At 56.7% G+C, this 14645-nt stretch overlaps 1 protein-coding gene across 3 annotated transcripts in view; it reads right to left on the bottom strand.

The window, feature by feature from the left end:
• SLC24A4 (solute carrier family 24 member 4) overlaps positions 1–14645 on the bottom strand; it is a 157372-nt gene that overhangs the window by 36212 nt on the left and 106515 nt on the right. For 2 of the 3 annotated variants that reach the window (XM_070594482.1, XM_070594484.1), the window contains 3 exons: positions 13939–14081; positions 9350–9519; positions 5098–5293 (listed from right to left, as the gene is read on the bottom strand). In XM_070594482.1, the coding sequence (XP_070450583.1) occupies positions 5098–5293; positions 9350–9519; positions 13939–14081 (509 nt within the window). The remainder of the gene's footprint in view (positions 1–5097; positions 5294–9349; positions 9520–13938; positions 14082–14645) is intronic. The other variant, XM_070594483.1, reaches the window with a different exon arrangement.

Genomic DNA, 14645 nt, shown 5'->3' with positions numbered 1-14645 from the left:
CGTCAGGTCCCCGATGGCTCAGAATTCAACTCACTTCAACAAGGTTTACTAACACAGACACACGTCACTTGGCACCCTGTGTACAAGCTAGAATTTGCTAACAACCTGGACAGAAGCAAGCACTTCCTCATGGCTCCAAAGGAACGGAGAGCCGGAACGTTCCATTAGGTGGCCGACAGTGTTGTCCCCTAAGCACATGTGGGGTCAGAATGCCAGTGCAAATCCTGGCTCTGCCCGTTCCTGCTGTGTGACCTTGGGCAACTAAAGCTCTCTGTGCCTCAGTTTCTTCACCTGGGAAATGGGGACAATAAAAGTAGCCACCTTCGAGGGCTGGCATGAGGACTTGATGAGCTAATATGTGTGAAGCACCTCCCCAGGTCCACAGTAAGTTCTCACCAGGTCTGACCTCCTGTTCCTGTTCCCAGAACCTCCACAGGCCTGCACTCTGTGAAACCACATGCACCCCGCAGTCCCTCCACTGAAATGAGCTGAACCGCATTGTGGGTCCAGGGTACATATACATCTGAGGCCATTCACCCGCTCAGTGACAGGCCTGGGGCTTGTGGTCTGGGACTCTGCTCTCCACTGGACCAGGCCAGGATGGTGTCCACAGCTCAGGAGGCACAGGGTGGAAGAGTGGCTCCCCGCATAATGGCTATGTGACTTGGGAAGTCCCATAACCTCTCTGAGCCTCAGTTTTCCTCTCTGCAAAATGAGGATAATGTTAAGGCCTCCCTCACAAGGCAGCTGTGAGGGTTAAAGGAAAGTGCACAGAACAAAGAGGCAGTACTGCACAGTGGTTAGCACGGGCTGCCCAGGTTGGAAACGCTGCTTGCCACTTAGGAGCTGGGTAACCACCAGCAAGTCACCTAACCTCTCTGTGATTCCCTTTCCTTCTCTGTCTATGGAGAGAACCGCTCCCACCTCACGTGTGGTGAGGATTAAATGAGGGAATACAGGGCGTGGCATACAGAAGCCCCGTAAGAATCACCCATTTTTCACTTAGGGTCTAACACACAGCCCATCACCAATAGATGCTGGCTGTAAAACAGCCCAGAGGTGAGGACCAGCATCCCAGTACAGAGGATGCGACTTCCTCACCCATTTGGGGGCAACAGAGAGAAGCCCCGTGGGAGGACCAGGCTGCGGTCAGACTGTAAGTCAGCCACAAACAGCCTGCGTGCAGGGCATTCCCCGGCGGACCACTTCAGGGCAGTGCCAGGGCTGGAGGCCACAGCTTCCTAGGAGAGAGAACTCCTCCTCCCCCTCCTCTTCCCTGGCCAACAGCCGGCCCGGGAGGCCTAAGGACCGGCCTCCGTGCCCAGAGCGGGAAGAGCACAGGTGCGTTCGGTGCTGATGCAAATCCAGCAGCAGACCAGGCGAGCCCCAGAGCCAGGCTGCCTGGTGCCCTGGCACTCTGGTCAGGCAGGAGGGCAGAGCCGGGCTGCAGGCTGGCGCATCCACCTCCTCCGGGATCGGCGGTGTGACCGGGAAGGAGATGATGAACAAAGTGCACGGAGGGGTTATCTGCCTGCATTTGCCCCGCCAGCCCGGAAGCTCCCAGAGAGCAGACACCAGGGCTGTCCTGTGCCCACCCAGACCCCCAAAGCCCAGAAGAGTGTGGTGCTGTTTTCCACCGACTGGAATCATCTTGTCTGCAGTGTCTGCAGCCCAGTGCCCGCACACAGCAGTGCTCAGGAGATGCTGGTTCCTCTCCCCGACCCTCGGAGGACCCGGCTCCCGGTCTCCACTGGGACCCTCCTAGAATACTGTTTGCAGCCCAACCAGGAGAGGATACGAGAAGCTGGGGCTAACAGAAGCCACGGGATTCAAGCACACTGTGACCCGAATTCACACCTCCTGAGGACCTACTATGTGTCAGACAGTGCACAGAGGCGGCGGCCCATGATCTTACTTACTACCCGGCGCAACCCCAGGAGGCAAGTGCCGTCGCCCCGATTTGTGGATGAGGGGCGGAGGTTCAGGGAGTGAAGCAGCTTGCCCACGGCCACAGCGCTGCTAAGTGGGAGAACTGAGATGCAAACCCGGGACTCCTGGATGCCGGAGCCGGCCCCCAGCCCGTCTCCACAACACAGAAGAGCTGCAAGGAGGGCGAGGAAGTGACTTGTGGTTTCTAAGGGCAACATCTGGAAACACATCCACAGGGACACAAAGGGACACTTGTGCAGGGACACGGAGAGCCCCGGCCTAGTCCTGAGGACAAGAGGCGAGCACTGGGCGGCAGCTCTCGGCCCTCGGCTCTGCTGCAGGCGAGCCCAGGGGAACATCCTGGAGCCTCAGCTTGAAGAAGGAGGTGGCCCAATTACAAGAGGAAGTCCTGCCCTGCCAGGAAGGGCAGAGCTCCCCCAGAAGGACTCCCGGGTGCAGAGAATGTGGGAGCTCTCTGGTCTGAGCCCTCGTGAGAGAAGAGCATCTAAGACCCTCACCCTGAGAGGTGACCCACCCAGAGTCCCCGCAGGGAGTAGATCCGACTCCCCACAGCCACTTCCCAGGGGAGCAGCAGGTCTGGGGACAAGGACGGGGGAGGGGGCGGTAGGCCCTGGGGTCCACCCCACCCAATCCTGCCAAACTCAAGGTTTTAAGGAAATGGAAAGACGAGTTGACCTTACACAGAGCCGCCTTACTAGACAGAGTAGCGGCCACCAAGAAGGGCACATCCCTTCTCGGGCTTCCTGGAGAACCCTAGTCAGCGCGCAGCATCAGGACCAGGACTCAGATGAAGTGGCCCCATCGGGCCCCACCTCTGTAAAATGGGGATTCCGACAGCCACATCCTGGGCTGGAGAACAGAACCCACCGAACCGGACCCCCTTCTCGGTCCTCCCCCAGCGAGCGAGGCTGTTCCCGGGACCGTGGCTGCTTCTCCCTCCCTGTGACCACACTCCAGGCCTCTCTGGTGTCAGGTCTCCAGGCCTCGAGGAAACCCCTTTGGTGTCCGCAGCCCCAAGTCCCTGTACTCGGCCCCACGTGGACTGGGGACAGGAACCGGGCTGGTGACGTGAGGACGTGGGGCTGCGGGGCTGTGTGGGGTACCCAGGGCTCCAGATCCAAGGCCCGTGTCGGAACCTCCTATGAACACAGAGTAAGAAATGCTGGGTGGGGCCCCGCGCTGGGTCATCGCCTGGGGGCAGGCTCTCCTCTGGGTGGACACTGCCCTCCCATGATCTCACCCGCAGAAATCTCCTTTCTCCTGGTGTTTACAAACAGGGGCACTGACATAGGTTCCTGGGTCTGGAGAAGACCACCCCTCCTCTCTGTGTCCCACACCCGGCCCCAGGGGCCCAGCTCCCACGCAGCACAGTGTGACCTTCAGCCCTCCAGACAAGCTGGCTGAGCACGACCTCTGCTCCCACAGAGCGTCCGGCAGGTGTGCTGACGTGCCAGGTGGTGGTGGAGGCGGGCCGAGACACAGACTCCCCCAGGCTTCTGGTCAGCAGAGGGGTCTAGGGAGCTGGGCTCCTGCGTGACCTCAGTGCAGGGACGAATTTCATTTCCTGGGCCTGCCTTTCATGTGGAAGAGCGCTGGGAGGTGCTGACCAGGGGCAGCTACTCCTAACGCGGCCAGGACCCAGGCCTCAGCCAGAGAGGGTGTGGAAGTGCAGATTCCCAGGCCCCGCTCCCGTCTTTGAATAGCCGGGGTTTTGGACCCAGGCCCTGAGTTTTGGGAAGAGCCCCTGAGTGGCTGTGATCAGCACGCCCCAGAAGCTCTGACCCAGAGGCTCCGAGGGAGCCCCGTGACTCCCAGCGGAGCCCACATTTCCATGACGAAGCACAGTGGCTGGACATCGCGGCCTGAGCACGCCCACGTCACCCACCTGGGGACAGGAGTGTTCCCATAAAGATGGGGGCAAGGAACTGCACAGCCTCTCGCCCCTACAGTCACCTCCCAAATTAGGTCCTCTGCGAGCCTGATGTTCAACACAGAGTTCTTTTCAGAAAAACATCAAGTTCTGGACTTGAAAATCCTAGAATTCTGCTGCCTCTCGTGATGGCAGGACGCCAAGGAAACCCTCCGAGATTGGGGCCAAAGGGCAGAGGCCGCCACTTCCCGTCTCAGACTGCAGAGGAGTTTGGTGAAAGATGAAGGCAGACTGCGTGTGTCTGGGGACCCTCTCGCACGCGAACTCCTGAATCCATTCATTTGACAGACATTTAGTGAGACCTACCATGCGTCAGGCACAGGCACTGGGGACACGGCAGTGAAGGAAAGAGACAAAGATCCCTGCCCTGTAGACCTGACATTTTACTTGGGGGAGATACACAAGATAAGAAACACATAAAATACTTCAAATAGGGTGGTCAGGGAAGCAAGAAAGCCACATGGAAGCAGAGACCTGATGAAGGTGAAGGAGTCAGCTATATGCATAGGTGGGGAAAGTGTATTCTAGCAAAGGGCAAGTGCAAAGGTCCTGGGGCAGGAGCACACCTGGTGAGTTCTAGGAAGGACAGCGAGGAGGCCAGTGTGGCTGGAGCAGAGGGCACAGGAGGGGGAAGAACAGAAGTGGAGGTCAACAAAGAGCCGGTAGTGAGATGACACTGGGCCTCGGAGGTCAGTGAGATGGGAGGATGCTAAGAGCTCGGGCAGAGTCGTGGTCTGATCTGACTTATTTATGGGTAGGAGATGTCGTCAGCTGTATGAAGTGTAACCATCTAAGGACCATTTGTGGCCTTGGAATATCCTGTCCTGGCAAATAAGCAATGCACAGGCAAAACAGCGTGCACCGGCTGGAGGGGGTGGAGACTCTGCGCGTGGCCATAAAAATAACGGTGGTGGTTGCTTTTCTTACTGCCACAGACAGACCAACGGCCCTGGGCCCTACAGGGGTTCCTGGGACTTGCCACGTCCCCAGCGGACCTGCTGTCGGGCACACAGGCTCCCCACGCTCGGCAGTCCCTGCGTCTGACTGCAGCTCTGATCCCCGGTTCAGCGCTGACGGGGTGACGACCGGGTGCCTCCTAAGCACCCAGTGACCCAGTGTGGACCCTTCACAGCCGCCCTCCCCACCCTCACGGGTCCAGCTCCCCATCCTGAAGACCTGGGCTCGGTCCCCGTGGAGCCCCGCCCCGCAGAACTCACCGGGCACGGAGAAGGGGGACAGGAAGGCAGCCTCGACCGGCTCGGGCTCCGGGGGCGGCGGGGGCTGCTGCTCTGGCTCCCGCGGAGGGTCTTCGGGGTTTTCCACGGGAACGTTCCCATTCTCGATGTTCTCGTGCCGCCCGTTCTGAAGAGGCTTGCTGCTCACGCCGTCCGCTGAGTTGATCAGCCTCTGTCGCTGTGGGGACAGGAGGCAAGAGCGACGCCAAGACGTGTGACAAAGTGTCACACCGGGGCTTTGTTCCTTCTACATCCACGGCCCTTAGAGGTTTCTAGAACAACACTCCTGGGTGTCGGTCTGCTTGGGAAATGGCCTGAGAACCTTGGGATAGACCCAAGTTTGCTCGCTTCCATTGGGACCGATACCAGGAAGCCCTGGGGACTGGTCAGAGCCCCGGCTCTCCCCTTCCTGTGCCTAATGACAGCCCAGCCCACGACACTGGGCGACAGTGGTCATTCCGCCCCCCCCAGCGGATGTTTAGAAGCCACCTGAGACAGTCACAGGAGAGGCCCTGCCGAGTTTAATTTGCTTTTTAGATACACCATGCAAAAAAGTGCACAGCTCAATGATGTTTTAGATCACGATGGAGAACGCTTCCTGCCCCTTAGAAGACGCCCTCAGACACTTCCTTGTCTCTGTGCCCCTCTCTCCAGATGTAACCAAGGCAACCACAATTCTTTTATAAATATCAATTAGTTTTTCCTGAACTTGAACTTCATATAAATGGATTCAAACAGGATGTACTATTTTATACCTGGCTTCTTTCACTCAACCTAATATCCATGAGATTCATCCATGCTGTTGCACGAATCAGTAGTTTATTATTTTTCATGGGTGTATAGTATTCCCTGGTATAAATAATCCACAATGGATCCTTTGCCTGTGGATGGGCATTGGGTTGTTTTCCCTTTGCAGTTATTATGAAGAACGCTGCTATGAAGATTTGTGTACATGTCTTTTTGTGGACACACTCTCATTTCCCGTGGGTATTTACCTAGGCATGGAATTGCTAGGTCATAAGGTTTTACACTTGCACAAGCAATGGATTAGAATTTCAGGTGCTGTCCCTCCTTGGCAACACTGGTACTGTCCTCTTAATTTTAGCCATCCTGGCGGATGCGTGGCGGTGTCTAATTGTGGTTTTAACCCACATTTCCCCGACGACTAACGATGGTGAGCCTCTTACTGAGTTAGTGGCCATTCGGAGAGCCTCTGCCGTCCAAGTCTCGCCACGTCTAACGGGTGGCCCTGAACCAACCCGTCCCCTCCCCGCCCCATCTCATTGCAGCTACTGACAAAGGCTGCCCCCTCCCCCCGAGCGGAGGCTGGTCTTTCTCGCCGAGTCCGAGAGTTTCCGCCAAACCAGGGAAAGGCAGAGGCTACGCTCCAAGAAATCACCAGGTCTCCACTTCCCCGGGAATCTGCCTGCCCTTGCACAGCTCACCCTCGTTACAGATATTTACGGGGCAGCTTGAGGCCCTGTGGGTAATGCTGGTCACACAACGGACACACATTCCCTCCAACGACTTCGGCAGGAGACCAAGCGCCCGTAAACGTGTCCCCAAGGCCACACTCTATAAGCGTGCGCCCAGCGCCCATCCTTGTGTTACTGGAAGTAAAAAAACGTCCTTCTCACTTAAAATGGAAGCATGCTATTTCTCTAAGAGAAAGAAGAATCGACCATTTAACTGCCTTCATGTGAGTTTTAGGCAGGGACTCCTAAATCATGAAGTCCAGGGTGGGGTAGAAATTTAAAAAGTTTTTTTCTTACAAGTGTGTCCACAACATTTAGCCTACCAAAAAGAGCAAAACGATCCATGCCTGAGACTCAGGCCCAGACCTGGAGGCACAGTATTGTGTTATCCAAGTAGGGTTAAATGACAGGTCATCCTTATAGTCAAAAAAAAAAAAAAAAAAATTAGCTGTGCAAAGACAGAATTGTAAGGAGGGAGTGTAACTTAGTAGCAACATGGATAGGGGACAGGGTCATGACTAGCTTAACAGCAATCAACAAAGGATTATCCCTGGAAAAAATATCTAAAGCTATCTGAGGTTGTATTAAAAGAGGCATAGATTAGAACACAAAGGTGGTGACGGATCCACATGTAGAGAGAGACAAACAGGAAGGTTTTCACAGGAGAGTAACTAGATGGTGAGGACTGGAACCCTGCCACATCTGAGAGGATGGGAGGTCCCAAGGATGTTTAGACTCAAGGAGAAAATTACGGGGGTGCTGTCTGATGTTCAAAGGGCTGCCACATGGAAGAAGCAATAACAAGCAATTTGAGCAGGGGCTGGATATTACAGAGGGAATAAAGATATAGGAGAAGGGGGTAGGGGAGGTGGACTAGATTGACCCCTAACACTCTATGCAGTCTCCCTTTTGCAGTCTAGGCTCAGAGTTGGGTCGGAATTCCTGTTCTGCCCTTATTAGCTGTGTGGCTTTGGGCAAATTACTTCACCTCTCTGATAAATTGGAGACTCCATCATCTGGCTCAGAAGGTCATTAAGAGGGTTAACGCTGTAACACAGGTAAGACCCCGCACCTGCCTGGCGCACAGCAGGAGCTAGTCAATTACAGCTGGCTGGACCAGCTCCAAACGACCGGCATCCGGGTGTGAGATGAGAAGGAGAGAGTTGTGGGGATGAAGGAGGTGGGGGACCAGCTGGGACGGCTTCACAAAGGGGGAAGGGAAACTGAGGGTGGGTGAAATTCTGGGCCCCTTGGCAACTCATCGCCGTGGCTGTGGGTGAGGACAGTGAGGACAGGGGTAGCCCTGGAGCGAAGGCAAAGCAGAGCCCTCCCTCCGCGCCCCTCACACTCCTCCCAGTACTCACCCCCCAAACCCTCCCGGAGGACAAGCAAATGAGGGCCTCGCCCCATAGGCATTTCTACCACCGGTTAATTTCAGCTTTGCAGACTTCTCTGTAACATTCTGGAATTTAAATGACTGAAGAGAAAATGAGACCAAAGGGTCTTAAGAGACAACCTCGAAACTGGGCACTTTGGGGTTTTTATTCTCCCCACTCCCCTTCCAAGATCAATTTCCCCAATGACACCGCTCAGCTTCCTCTCGGTTGTGCGTCACTGAGATTTTCAGAGCTGGAGGCCTTCCCGCCCGCCACCCTCAGACAGAGAAACTGAGGCCCAGGAAGACTGAGCGAGTTAACGGCTAAAACAAGGTTTTCCCAGCAGCTTCAAACATTTGGGGGCATGACAACGAGCACTGCGCCGGCTCACCAAACCCCTTTATGTCCCTGGCTGCATACGCCATGAAAAACACACTATACACCTACATCCCCTGAATCCTTACTAGTTGTTCAAACCCCCCTCCCACCCGCAGCGGGTACAATTATCACCCTCACAAAAAATGGGCAGGATTCGGTACAATTTCACTGATTTAAATTTTACCGATTTGGATCAAAATAATTCCAAAAGATTCCAAGCTTGCAATGTTTCCCTTTCTTAATACACATTCCACAGAGAGGGCACATTACGTCGGAAATTAAAGCAGAAATGATCAAAATGCAGAACCTTTCGGCAGCGTGCAATCTCATGCCTGCAAAGCACCAGTGTGCCAACTACCGGCTGTCAGCCATGGAAGCTTCCAGCTCTCTGGTAACCACCTGGGTCTGAGGTTATGGTCTGAAAACTCCAAGATGCACATCCGCAGCGAAGGCTGGGAAGCTGGGAAGCAATAAGCCTGTTAGCTTTGCTATACTGTTTGCACATTAAATAATATTCAAACTTATTTAATTTTTTTTCCAAATAAGAAAGAGACGAGGCACAAAATCCAAGCAGAGCAGACGGGTAAGAGCGGAAGGACGTCCCCAGAGGTAACCACCATTCACCAGTGTCTCGGTTTCCTCCTAGAATCGTTCTAGCCCTGGAGAACAGGTGTGTACACCTCTTGTTTTGACCTAAATAACCTTTTAAAGAAACTATCCATACTTCGGACTGGCCTTCTCCAATCAGTTTAACGCGAGGGTCTGAGAAAACCTTTCGTGGACCATCTCCGGCACGGTCTTCGATTGCTGCCTCCCTTCAATTCAACCCCCTGGGGCCACTGGCTGCCTGGGGGGGATGTTCGGCTTCTTCCTTAAACAGGTGCGGTGATCAACGCCAGCCCGGCAGAGGACGCCCTGGTGGCCCAACACCAGCAGCGTCCCGACAAGCCAGGGCCGCCCCCCACACGCCCCCATCGGCTCTCATGGTCCTCTACGCACACTCACCTCATTAATGATGATCCTGCTGGCCATCCGCAGCCGCGTCCTGGGCCCAAACTTATTGGTGATCATCACGCGGAGGCCGGCCTCCGGGAAGCTGAACTTGGGAGGGCTGGAGCTCAGAACCTCGTCCACCATCACCACTGGGTTTTTGCCGTACGGTGGCTCCTCCTTCACTATATTGAGCACAACGCCAGGATTAGTGCTGAGATGCCCCTGGGGACAGCACCCAAGAGCTGGGCGGCTGACCTCCCCTGGGGTCTAGGACTTCCCGGGGCTGTGGTCCCAGCAGCGGCCTGGGAGCCTCGCTTCAGCTCCTCGCATTCGCCAAAGTGTGCCACTGGCTCCGGACCGCCGGCTGACTCGGCCTCTTAGAGCCCGTGGTCCCCCTGCTATAGCCCCTCATGGACAGACACCCCACACCAATCCTTCCACCAACGGATGCCCCCCTCCTCTGGGGCCCAGTGTTGGCTAACTGCGAGGGTGTCTCAGTTCCTCCTCTTAGCCTCCCAGGGCAGCCCACCTATAGACAGGGTCCCTGCCGCCTCTCACCGTGACTGTGAGGGGATCTTCCCCTCCCCCTATTCCCAGAGGCTCAGACGAAACTTTACAAACTGACAAGGGCCCCCTGGAGTAGAAGATGCTGGAAAGCACCAGAGAGCTCTGGCTCTAAACTTGCCACGAGGCAATGGATCTTCTTTGAGGGACCACCTCCGCCCAGCACAAAAGGATGCCTCTATCTGGACAAGGCAACTGAGGCCCAGGAGGGGCGCCCGCTTGCCCGGAGTGCACAGCTCATGAGCTGCTGGCCAAGCTGGGTGTCTTCCATAAAACTAACACCCTCCATCTGGGAGGCCACTCTCTGTGACCCTTTGCGTCCCCTCACGCGGCTGAAGAACACATCTCCCCACTCCTCGGGCCTCTTCTTTGCCACCTTCATCGACGTGCTCGGGGCTGGAGCCCAGGGGACGTGACATTTAACTCCAGAGCCCCAGGGCCTCGTCACAGAACCACCCATGGACACAGCACACCCGAGCAGGCCACCTTCCCCTCCGAGGGGCTGTCAAAGGGGACACGCCCGTCCCTCTGCACGGGTCCCCAGCTCCCGGCGAGCGTCCTTGCCCGCAGGAGCAGTCGAGAGCAAATTCATGCGAGTTAATGGCACAAACACAAACGGATGCACAGCAGACACGCACACCCTCACCAGACAGGCAGCAAGGCCCAGCAGACAGGAGGCGCGAGGGTTAGACGAAGCCAGGAGGACCATGCATGGGCTGGAGTCAGACACTGACCTCTGACGAGGCGTGTGCTGGGCTCAGGGATTTTTTTTTTTACTGCATGTGTTATCGCTTCAAGGAAAGCAGCTTACTTACAATTCGGAAGAGGAGGAGTTAAGGAGACACAGGCCAGCAGAGATTGCCAGAGATGCTTAGCGCGGTGGATGCCCAGAGTTTGGGGCACTCTTGACGGCGGCCAAGATGCCAGGGTGTTATTTGGAGGAGGGTGTTAGTAGACGGGCTCCTGCTACGGGGGGCTTCGATGCTCGGGGCCCCTGGCCTTCGGGACGGCCCCTCTCCTGGCTGAATTCTGCGGCTCTGTCCCACTCTGAGAGCAGAAGCCCCTGTGCCCATGGACCCCTGCCCCCGCTCTGCTGCAGGAAAGCCCAAATCTCTCCCTCCTCTGGAGCCTCCATCCCGTCAGGAGATGAAACCCAGCAAAGCAGCGGCAGGCTCCAGACTCCGCTCAGCCCATGGAACAAGCCCAGTCATAGGCACCGCTTGGAGCAACACCTGGGCTCAGAGGAGGGTGCCGATGGAGCATCAGTGGTCTGAGGCAGAAGCCACGATACCTGGCTCCAGGGCAGCTTGTCCTGGTGCCGTGCTCCAAGTGGCAGGTGGTAAGTCAAGGGGGGCTGCCCAATGACAGCACGTTTTTCTGGCTGTTCGGCCCAAGGCCAGTATTGCCCCCTCCCTCCCTGCTCCAAACTGAAGCTGCGTCCGGGGCCAGGGCAGCTGGGAAAGGCCCCTAGTGGGCCCGGCCTGTGGTCAAGGTGACCCTGGCTGTCAGGCTGTGTGCAAGGCCACCTGACACCCAGCAGGGAGAGGCTGGACTCCCAACACTGGTAGGGATCGGGGCGACCCGCCCCCCACTGCCCAGTCCCCGGGACCTTCTCTCAGTGTACTGTGCTCTGCTTTCTTGAGCAGAATTGAAGCATGATGTGAAAAATTTGTAGAAGTTTTAGGGAAAAAAACCCCCAAACAACAAAGACAGAACCAAGTTGGAGGACGCCATCTCCCAGAAAAAGAGAAAACCGGCCTGAGCTGATCTGGTGAACCGAAACGCAGGACCTTTAAGAACACTTAGGTCCATAAAGGCGCTTTATAAGAATGGTAGTAAAAAGGCACAAAATCTGGCAAGAGGTTGGGTTGAAATTCTAATTTTATACGGGAAACACCAAAACTGATAAAGGCAAGGTCAAAGCTGCATGTGCGCATGTGTGTTCTCGAAACCATCTACCAGCCGGCCATCTCGGGCTCCCTTGGGTCGGGGGTCAGGCAGGGGCCTGCCTGCCTGCAGCCTGAGGGCCACAGAGAGCTCTGAGCTGGAAAGATTCTGTGGCAAAACAGTGAGAAAAGGCAAACTTCAGAAGCTCAGTTCTCCTCAGTGCCCCGGGGGTGTTCATGGGGGCTCCTTCCTCCCGCCTCGGGGTACTTCTAGGGGACAGTGCCCTGCCGGGACTCACACACGGCCCTCTGGGAGGGAAGGGGCATCCACTGCTGGGGTTAAAACATCCTGAAGGCTGCCTCTCTGGGCCTCCCACCTCTCCAGCGCCAGGCCGGCTCCCTGAGCCTTTTCCTCCTTGGTCTCTAGCCAAACGCATCCACGCTGATAAAGGTGCAGGGAGACCTGCTTCCCTTCTTCCCCTGTGCCTGGGGGCAGCCCTGTGTCTCATCTTCCAACTTTCTAGAGATCGTCCTCGACTTAGAGATCTGGAGGGAGAGAATCAACCTGTGGGGTAAGTCCTACTGTCACAGGGACAACAGGGATGGAGACGGGGCCAGGGCAGAGGCGCCCGGGGGCCGCGACCTCAGGGCGGCCTGCTCTCCCTGCAGAGGGAAATGGCTGCGGCCCCGTCCCCTCGAGGGGTGCTGCACAGGCTGGTTCTCAGGGCTTCTTCCGCAGCCCCCCGGGCAGTAAGCCACTCTCGGGCTGGCGCCTGGGAAGAGGGCGTTTCCCACTAGCCCGAATGACTCAGCGTGTGGAATCTTCCTTCTTCACCCTGAAGGTCCAGAGGCCCCAGGAGCCCTGATCTCCGCATGGGAGACCAGGCAGGGGCCAGCCTGGGTCCTGAGAGACTGTATGTGGGGACCTGTGAGCGGGACCACAGCGCCACTGTGTCTGTGGAGCTGAAATCCAAAACAGCAGCCACGTCGTTCCCTCCCCTTCTGAGGAGGCTGTCCTGGAAGCGGGCTCTCCCCGGGGGGGTGGGGGGGTTGCCTGCATTTATGAACCAGGCCACATGGGCAGGCACAGCTCCAGGCTCTGCCGGCCTTTCTCTGTCCCTCACTGTGGGGGGGCCTCCAGCAGCCAGGCTGTGGCCTTGATGCACCCACGCCCTAGCCCAGCGGGCTTCCTCCTTCTGTTTCACGGGGACATCCCTCACTCCAGCACCTGTGACAGGTGCCTCCCAGGGGCTTACCTGAGACAGAACACACTTGTCTCAGGTAACCAGAACATACCTGTCTAATGTGCACGTGGGAGGGGCCCCCACTTTGATCCACTTTAGAGTGAAGATCGGGGAGGGGGCCAGGGAATAGAGATGTCAGCCCCTATGTGTCCCAGACTCAAGCCAAGAGGTCCCTGAGACCACCTGGTCCCACCACCGCCATCACAAAGGAATTAAAGTCGCCTGAAAGAGGACGCGACTTGTTCAAGCCCCAGCGAAGAAGGGAGAAAGAGCCCTCGTGTGGCCAGTCCACAGCTCTCTCAGAGGGTTTACAGAGGAGCAGGTGGTCAGGCCTGCAGGATTCAGGGAACTCGACAGAGATGACAGGGGCTGGCTCTGGAGGCCCAGAACGCCCAGACAAGGGGCCAAAGAGAAGCTGAGGACACCAGGCTGCACCCCAGGGGAGGGGGCCGCCAAGCCGGGCTCTCTGGGGCCGGTCTGGGAACTCCTGCTCAGCTCCGTGGCTGCCTTTCCTGGCTTCGCTGTTCCTCTGGGTGATGAGCCGGACGTCTGTTCAGATCTGAGTTCTCCAGAAACGGGCCTGGCATTTGAGAAACCACAGGGAGACCCGGGCCTGCTCTGCCACCCCCCAGGCCTCAGCTTCCTAGCACGGCTCAGAGATGGAATTCACTGCCTTTCAGAAAAGCCAAGCAGGCCGGGAGCCTTCCCCGGGGAGGGGACTGCTGACTTGTCCTTCCTTCTCCTCCCATCTAACCCAACGCCAGTCTGGGCAACATCTCCAAGTGATTCTCCCTCCTTATTCAGGGACCTGCAGCCAAAGGTGAGACGTGACAATTTAGAGGGAGTGAGCGTGTGTCAGGAAGAGAAGGGAGAGTGGTTGTGGCCACTCCTGTCTGCTCAGCCTTACCTTGCCCCAGCAATGGCACGGAAGGGTCATCAGAGCTACTATCACAGTAATCATTACCATCCTCCAGCTCACTGCTGACCGTGTTGCCGTTCGCAATGCTCTTTTGTTTGACTGTGAAGAAAGCCTGAATCTTCATGTTGTACCTGGAAGTGGAGGCAGGAGGTCAGAGCCGCGGGAGGGAGCTGGCAGGGGTGGACCGGGGCCTCCGGTCCCCCGATCCCTGTGCACCCACAGCTCGCTGGCTGCTAGGTGGGGAGCCGAGGGTTTCCAACTGAGCTGACGGATTCCTGACAGGAACCGCAGAACAGCCTCAGTCTGAGGGGCCTGCGCCTACTGAGACGTGCGTGCGCCTCCCAGGGCATAAACGACCTTCAGCCCAAGAGATTGACCCATGCACACTGACTGCACGTCACGACCTGTCCTAATAAAGAAGTCCAGCCCAGCCTAGAGGACGGGCTCAAAGGAGGCATTGTGAGGCCTGTCCTCTCTCCCAGAGCCCTGCGTCTTGCTCCGGTGGGCTGCCCAGTGGGCCATCCCTGCATCACGCAGAGCCAGGGCCACCACCCCCACAGAGAAGAGATTGTCTCCATCTCACAGCCCCAGGCTGCCAGCCTCCCTGAAAGGCACTCAAAGAGCAGATCTTTTAAGGACAATTTTCTTGGAGTTTGACAGTTTAATCACTTTTTTTTTTTTTTTGGTGAGGAAGA

Source organism: Equus przewalskii, chromosome 25 (assembly GCF_037783145.1).
Source record: "Equus przewalskii isolate Varuska chromosome 25, EquPr2, whole genome shotgun sequence".
Taxonomy (NCBI): domain Eukaryota; kingdom Metazoa; phylum Chordata; class Mammalia; order Perissodactyla; family Equidae; genus Equus; species Equus przewalskii.
The sequence above is the reverse complement of the archived record's forward strand: the minus strand, read 5'-3'. Positions and strand labels throughout refer to the sequence as shown.